Source organism: Bison bison, unplaced genomic scaffold, assembly GCF_000754665.1.
Source record: "Bison bison bison isolate TAMUID 2011002044 unplaced genomic scaffold, Bison_UMD1.0 scf7180017856337, whole genome shotgun sequence".
Taxonomy (NCBI): Eukaryota; Metazoa; Chordata; class Mammalia; order Artiodactyla; family Bovidae; genus Bison; species Bison bison.
In genome coordinates, this window is record NW_011486910.1 from 1,048,199 (window position 1) to 1,057,031 (window position 8,833).

Genomic DNA, 8,833 nt, shown 5'->3' on the forward strand with positions numbered 1-8,833 from the left:
GGAGTTTTATAGTTTCTGGTCTTACCTTTAGATCTTTAATCCATTTTGAGTTTATTTTTGTGTATGGTGTTAGAAAGTGTTCTAGTTTCATTCTTTTACAGGTGGTTGACCAGATTTCCCAGCACCACTTGTTAAAGAGATTGTCTTTAATCCATTGTATATTCTTGCCTCCTTTGTCAAAGATAAGGTGTCCATATGTGCGTGGATTTATCTCTGGGCTTTCTATTTTGTTCCATTGATCTATATTTCTGTCTTTGTGCCAGTATCATACTGTCTTGATAACTGTGGCTTTGTAGTAGAGCCTGAAGTCAGGTAGGTTGATTCCTCCAGTTCCATTCTTCTTTCTCAAGATCGCTTTGGCTATCAACATCAGTCCTTCCAATGAACACCCAGGACTGATTTCCCTTAGGATGGACTGGTTGGATCTCCCTGCAGTCCAAGGGACTCTTAAGAGTCTTCTCCAACACCACGCTTCAAAAGCATCAATTCTTCTGCGCTCAGCCCTCTTTATAGTCCAACTCTCACATCCATACATGAGCACTGGAAAAACCAAGTTTTCTATAGTCTTACTGATTTTCTGTCTACTTGTTTTTGTCAGTTACTGACAGAAATATGTTCAATTCTTTAAATAAAATTGTGAATTTGTCTATTCCACCTTCCAGATTTATGTTTTTAATTTATTAACTTGAAACTATGTTATTGAGGGCATGAACATTTAGGTCTGTATATCCTTTTGATGAACTGAATTTCTGGCAATACCCCTTGATGTAGAATCTACTTTGTCTGACTTTAGTGTAACCATCCCAGCTTATTTTTCATTCATACCAATTAGTATGGTATATCACTTTCCATCCTTTTACTTTTACTGGGTCTGCCTTTATATTATAAAAGGGTTCATTTCAGACAGCATTTAGTTGGGTTTTGCTTTTTAAATGAAATCTGAAAATTGCTGCCTGTTAATTGGTGCATTTGAACCATTAATACTTACTTTAATTATTGATATGATTGGATTTAAATCTAGCATCATTGTTTGCATTTATTTTCTACTTGTCCTATTTGTTTCTTGTTTGCTTTTCCTCCTTTTTTTGGTTTATTCTTAGTATTTATATGTGATTATTCAATTTAAACTTCTCTATTAGTATTTTTGGGCCTGCCAGGTGGCTAAGGGGGTAAAGAACCCACTTCCCAATGCAGGAGACTGCCTGCGATGCAGGAGACCTGGGTTTAATCCCTGGGTCAGGAAGAGCCCCTGCAGAAGGAAATGGCAACCCCCTTCAGTATTCTTGCCTGGAAAATCCCTTGGACAGAGGAGCCTGGTGGGCTATAATCCACAGGGTCACAAAGGAGTTGAACATGACTTAGTGACTAAACAACAATTCATATTTTTAACCGAATACTCTTCCTTCAACCAAAATTATACTACTTAGCTGAGAGTATACAGGTGTATACTTTTTTTTATTTATTTCCCCTCGCAGTATTTTATGCTGTTGTCAAATGCTGCCCTCTATTATGTTACAAACTCCACAGTACATTGTTATTATTGTTATCTTAAACAATTGATTATTATTTAGAGAGATTTTTTTAAAATAAGGAAATTGTATTTTTATTCATTGACATATTATGTCCAATACTTTTCATTTCTTTGTGCAGATTAAAAATGATTATTTTCCTTCTGCCCAAGGCCTTCTTTTACTATTTCTTGCAGTACTGCTCTGATGGTTATGAATTCTCTCATCTTTTGTGCGTAGTCTCCTGCACTGGAGGCAGACTCTTTACCATTAGCACAACCTAGGAAGTCCTTGTATGTGTAAAAAACATCTTAATTTCTATCAGTTTTTGAAACAGTTTTGCTGGATGTAGGATTTCAGGATGATCATTTTTCCTTCAATACTTTAAGGATGTTATTCTACGGTCTTATTGTTTATGTGTTTAATGATAAATCTGTCATAATTCTTATCTTTGATAAATCTGTCATAATTCTTATCTTTGTTGCTCTTTATGTAATTTGTCATTTTCCCTTGTGTATTTAAGGTTTTTAATTTACTACTAGTTTAAGCAATCTGATTATAAGGAGCCTTGGTATGGTTTACTTCAAATTCCTTATATTTGAAGTTCATTAAACTTCTTAGGTCCATGTCTTTATAGTTTTTTTTCAATTTTGGAAAATTACAGCCATTATTTTTTCAACATTCTTTTCTTTCCCTATATTTGTCTTATCTCCTTCTGAGACTCCAGTTTCCAATGCATTGCTGCTGCTGCTGCTAAGTCGCTTCAGTTGTGTCCGACTCTGTGCGACCCCATAGACGGCAGCCCACGAGGCTCCCCCATCCCTGGGATTCTCCAGGCAAGAACACTGGAGTGGCTTGCCATTTCCTTCTCCAATGCATGAAAGTGAAAAGAGAAAGTGAAGTTGCTGAGTCTTGTCTGACTTCTAGGGACCCCATGGACTGCAGCCCACCAGGCTCCTCCGTCCATGGGATTTTCCAGGCAAGAGTACTGGAGTGGGGTGCCATTGCCTTCTCCATCTAATGCATTAGGTTTCACTATAGCATAATATCATTTTGAGGACTCTAATCCATCCCACATGTGTTCCTCTCTGACTGGTATAAATTTGAACTATTCCCAACTCTGTGTGACCCACTCCAGTGTTCTTGCCTGGAGAATCCCAGGGGCGGGGGAGCCTGGTGGGCTGCCATCTGTGGGGTTGCACAGAGTTGGACACGACTGAAGTGACTTAGCAGCAGCAGCAGCAGCAGCAGCAACTCTGTGTGAGATCTGAAATTTTCTCCTCTTTTTTCTCTTGATGTTTCTTTTGCTGGCCTTGGGTAGTTTCCTCAAATGCATACATTAGCCAAGTTTGCACGTGAAGACTTCAGGGTAACTCTTTGGAAGTCTCTAGAAAGGCCTCTTAGGGTATCTCGCCTCATTGCTATGCTGTACCAAGTATTCTAGACTTCTTGGCCTTCCTGAACTTCATACTCTATTCCTTTGGCTCAAGGAGAATGCTGGGCTAAGTTTGGAGTCCTCTTTCTTGTTCAGTAAACTGAGCTTACCTCATTTCCTTCTCTCAGGAATCACTGTTCTGTGCTTCCTGATGTCCAAAGTCATCCAGAAAGTATCATTTCATATATTTTGTCCTATATTTTAGTTGTTTAGAATGACATGGTAAATCTGACTTGCCATTTACCAGCAAACTGGAAGTGGAAGTTTACGGCTTTCATTTTTCTATGGCCAAAAAGATTCTGTGATCTTAATATAAACAAACATCTATTAACTCTGTCTTTAGGTAATAAACTGATCGTTTCACATATAAAATTTTAGCCTAGAGACAAACTTATGTATTTGGTATTCTAATAAAGGACTATGTAAATAAAAAAATCAACTTACTTTATTTCATCTTGGTAACCCAAATCTTGATGGTTAAGCAATGTTTCCAAAAGACTCAAAGTCAGATATAATCCATGTTTCCCACATATAGCTCTGACCTGAAAATAAGAAAAAGATTTGAAATTTCAGTATAATTAAGTTGATTTGAATTTCCTTCCCATTATTAGAACTTACATAATTTGGACAAAAAATGAATAACCAGGAGTGGACTATACCACTAGAATAATATTTAGGACAAGAATGTTCAATGGACTGCTCATCAACAGCAAATTTTTTTATGCTTGACACAGAGGCATAGTTCATTACTCAGAAGCCACTGTACTTTGAAATGCTGATCTTACATTTTTGACAGCTATGGAATGAGTGGTCAAGGCCCAGAAATTATATACACTTATTATATAGGTGAGTTACAAAGTGTTTTTTAATATTGACTTTGATTTACAAAAGAATCTTGTTTTATTTTGTATATGAGGAAACCAAGAGGTAGATTGACTTTCTCTATGTCACGTGGTTAATAAATGATGGAACTTAGTCTAGAAACCAGATATTCAATTAATATTTGTTGGATGAATGAATGAAGAGTCACTGCAACTTCCTGAGTACTTAATATTTTCTGAGTCTAGCCAACAATCCAGTTCAGTTCTCAAGTTGGTAGGTGTGCGATACTTAGATTCAAACACACCAAACTTTTAGGTCATGATACTCTTTCTTGTGTGTTCAGCATACTGTTTAAACACAGAGTCTTAAGAATAAGGCATGATTTATTTTGAACACTGGGAATGCTGTCTGTGATTTGTGTGACCTCAGGAAGTTCCTAAATCTTTTTATGCCCAATTACTTCACCTACTAAATAAGATTAGTATTTTCTACTTCTCAGAAGACAGTAAGCAGTTAGAATAATGCCTGGATTTTAGGAGGCATTTGACTAACATGTGTTGAAGAAAAGACGGAAAGGAGGGAAGAGGAAGAAAAAGGGAGACAGAGGAGAGAGAGAAGAGGGGAGAGGGAAGAAAAGAGGAGAAGGGGGCACAAAAGTACAAGAAAGAGAGTGGAAGAGAGAGAGAAATGAGAGAAGGAAGGAAGGGGCAAAGAAAGAAAAAATAAAAGAAATGTTTTATTTAGTGTTTAGACTAATTGTAGCTACTGTTGTTATTTTGAGAGGAAGTTCCACATAGAGACTGTATTACGCATGTCTTTTAAATCTGATGCTTGGCCATCATGGGGCCCTGCTGACCCTGGAGAAACTGCCTCTTCCAGGGCTAGCCAACTACTAGAGATAGTAAAGGACTTACCTGAAAGTATGTCTTTCATCTGCAAACCAACTACCTCTTTTATTGAGGTTTTCATACTTGGGCCACTATTTCCAGGTCCTGATTATGGCCCCTGTGCCCCAGAGCCCACTGAAATTATTCAAATTAGCCAATCCTAAGCCTTCTTATCCTGCTTCATCCACCCACAATAAATGCTCTTGCCCACACTTTGCCCCCATCCCCTCTGCCTCCTGACCAACTCTGGTGTTTCATCATGTGGCCCGTGTGGTGTCTGTGCCCCTCCTCTTGGGAACTGTGAGTAAAAGACTATCTTTCCAATGGCAATCGCCTCCTGATCTGTTGGTCTGACCATACTTGAATAATATAACCTATATTTTGATACAGTGACAAAAGCCTAATCTTCATTTGTCTTTTTGGAAGGAAACAACCAATCTGGGTTAGAAACATGTTACTTACTAGCTGTAGAGGAGTATTTCAGGGAAGGGAAAAGACAGATATAAAACATGAAAAAAAGGAATAATAATGTGCCAGAAAAATAAGGAGTTGAGGATAATTCCAGGCAGAAGAAATGCATGTGTAAATAATGGGTGAGAAAGAGCATTGTGCTTTTTAGAAACTAAACGTATTTTGGCATAATTCACTCTACTATAGTTTTATACTCCTTTTCACTGGGCAGTAAATATCTGTTCATTATAGCATCTCTAAAAGACTGGTTTACTGAGGGTTGGACTGTGTTTCCTTCATTTTCCTATCACCATTGCCAAGCACAGTGTTGAAAATTACTTATTGAATAAATAAATATATAGATGAATTAGGAATGAATGATTAGTTAAAAGTACTGAAGGTAAAGGCATAGGTTTGCAAAAACAGAGTGATAGAAATTAGTTATGTTATGCCATTTTACAAAATAAATAAAAATCAACTTATCCTCATGATTAGAGCATATTAATGTATTTTTAAACATCAGTATTAACAGGGTATTCTAAAAACAGTTTATTTACTCCTGGCAACATTGAGTTTTGCTCTAGGCTAAATGAACAGCAGATTAGAAATAGTACATCAGGGTTCCTAGAAGTAGATTGATTGATAGCTGCTATGAACTGACAGTTGTGGAAGAGCAATAGAAACATCTACCAGAAAATCCTGGCAATTTAGTGTTATCTAGGATTATTTTTAAAATCCATGAATATTCATTATGATGTCTTTATTCAATAAGAAAATGTTTGGTTGTATATGGTTTCTTCAGTTCAATAAGGGCATTTAAAAAATCAAATGTAAATAAAATACCTATGTTATTTAGAAAGTGACAAGTAAAATAAATACATTTCCTCAAAATGCTCCTGGAGAGACTGATGCACAGATGCTCTCTCTACTTCCTTCCCATTTGTGGCTTCATTTGCATTTTACCCCATCACTCTACTTAAATTGTATTTACCAAGTCACTAGTAACCTCTGAAGTTTTCCATTTAATGAATATTTTTCAATCCCGATTACAGATGATCTCTTTGCAGCCTGTGGCATGGCTGATCGTGCCATCCTTTCCTAGATCTCTTCTCTTGGCTTTCTTGATCACTTCCATGTCTCTTTTGATTATTTTTGGTCTCCTTTCTTGGCTTGTCTTCATCTACCTGCTCCTTAACAACAGGTGTCCTCCTCAACCTTCGCTTCTTACCTTCTTTTATGTCCTTTAATAATTCTAATTATTCACAAAGCTTCAACTCCATATTGAAGACCCTTATGTCATTATTTAGCTTTACTCTCTCAAGCTACATCAACATGCTCAAAAGTGAACTCAGCATTCTTTCCTTTGCCTCCCCAAACTCCTTTTCTGTTTCCTGTCTTAGAGAATGGTACCACCATCTAGTCAAAGTCAGAACCTTGGGAGTCATTTTTCATTCCTCCTAATTCAGGATCTATGTCTAATTAGGTCACCAAGACCTACTTTTCTACCTCCTTGATATCTCCATCCCTCCTGCTACTTTCCTGGTTTAAATTCTCATAATTTCTTGCTTGAATTACTGGAATAGCCTTTTAAAGTTTCTCAATGTCTCTAATTCTCCATATCTATTAGAGTGCTCTTTTCAAATTTCAAATTTGATCATATCATTCACTTATTTATTATTCTTCAATGATTCCACTCGAGTTCAGGATAAAGTCACATTCCTTAGAAAGACCCTTCAAAAACTGGTTCCTCCAACCATTCTAACATCAACTTGAGCAGCATCTCCCACTGACCCCAGTCACCATGCACTCACTGTGTTCTGCCTATATGAGTAGTTTAGCATTCCCTGAACTAGCCATGCTCTCTTCCATCCAGTAACATTTCACATTGCACCTTTTACCTAGAAAACCTTTCCTGTCCTTTCTTCTGCCCTACCAAAATTCTTTGTCAAATTCACATGTCCTCTAAGATGCAGTATTTGCTTTATTTCCTCTGGAGTTTTTGGGTGAGGCTAGGTTGTTATTCCTTCTTTGTGTTCAAAGTTACTGCCACCAATGTGTTTGTCATACAAAATTGTAACATGTTTAAAATACTACCTTTTCCCTGAACTCCTGGAGAACTCTGAAACTGAAATCATAATCGTGTGTTGTCCTCAATGCCTTATCACACTGCCCAGAGCACACTGTGTGATTAGTATGTTGAATGCAAGAATAAACATGCCATATTGATCGGAAAGATGGTGACTGGTTTGGAAGTAGGGAACGATTTGAGGCTAGTATAAATCATTTATATTTTAGGGCAGAGTGTACTGATGGAGAAACAACTAAACACAAAAAAGGAGTCTGGCCAACTGCAGAAGAATGTATTACAGTTTTGGTCACTTGGTAAACTAGTGTCATAGCTGTAGTCTTGCCAAGGGAACAAATTTCACATTCGTAAGCCCCTGTTCACTCAGTAATGGGATTCCCTCCTGATGATACTGAGGAGGTTGCATGAACATCAGGCAAAGAGTAATTAGAGGTAGAGTAACCTGTGTTCTAGCAGTTCCTCCTGGCAGGAAGGTCTGGGAGTAGTTTGGAAGGGCTGTGCCTTATAGAGCAGAAAGGAGTTCAGAAGGTAAAGAATATGGATTATGTATAAAAGTGTTAAACTGAACCTCTATGCTTGGAAACTTCTTAGGTTCCACAGCCTATTCAATCCATGGACGAGAAAGTGCAAGTGTTGATCATCCAACTCTTTTGTGACCCCGTGGACTGTATGCGCCAGGCTCCTCTGTCCATGGAATTCTCCAGGTAAGAATACTGGAGAGGGTAGCCATTCCCTGCTCCAGGGAATCTTCCTGACCCAAGGATCAAACCCAGGTCTCCTGCATTGCAGGCAGATTCTTTACCATCATACCTGATATGAATAATGGTCAGGGAAGTTAACAAATAAATGTATGTGGGTCCACATTGCCCTCAGGAGTCCTTCCTGAGCCATCATTGAATGAAGGATGTGACAGGGACAGAATGAGCGAGTCCACAGAATGAGGATGACAGATATCAGATATGTTTTTATACTGTTCTTTGAGGTTGGTGACAGTGCCATTGATTGGAGTGATAGGACCCATAGATCATCCTTCAGAACAACTTTAAGTTATCTGAGGAGGTACAGGTGATCCGCGAACCCTCTGAAATACTGGCTGTGGGGATGTGCTCCTCTCCCCCTCTGAATACAGCGTGCATAGGTTTCATGAGAAACTCAAGGAGGTCTGAGATCCTCTCCCTTGTGCCCTTTACAACTATTGATCAAAAAGAGAAACAATTCATATGGCCTTTCCCAGTTGCCTCTGAAGTCCTGTGTCCAGCAACAAGGATGTTGGGGTGCAGCTGCTGCTGCGTGTCATATCCAGTGTCCATTGGGCCTCAATTTATCTCACATTCTGGGGAATCACAGTTCTATTTGCCATGCCTCCCGGAACTGTAATATACTTTGAGTGAGTTCCAGATGTCTTAAGAGATGCCAGATGGCTCATGAGAGGCAGACCAGCTTCAAGGAAAATGTGCCCCATTTTCTTCAATATGAACCACAAATTTAAGCTTTCAGGGCCAGCTGTTGGGGGAAGACATTCAGAGCCTGCTCTGACAGCCAGCACTCCATGTGGCCATCACTTGACCCTGGGAAAGAGCCTCCTTCCTTAGACTATTTTGCAGTGACAATTTCACCAAACACTGATTTTAAAAAAAAAAAAAAT

At 38.4% G+C, this 8,833-nt stretch overlaps 1 protein-coding gene across 2 annotated transcripts in view; it reads right to left on the reverse strand.

Moving 5' to 3' along the window:
• LOC105002614 (chromosome unknown open reading frame, human C1orf87) overlaps positions 1–8,833 on the reverse strand; it is an 83,954-nt gene that overhangs the window by 37,848 nt on the left and 37,273 nt on the right. For both annotated transcript variants that reach the window (XM_010859335.1, XM_010859345.1), the window contains exon 8: positions 3,388–3,485. In XM_010859335.1, the coding sequence (XP_010857637.1) occupies positions 3,388–3,485 (98 nt within the window). The remainder of the gene's footprint in view (positions 1–3,387; positions 3,486–8,833) is intronic.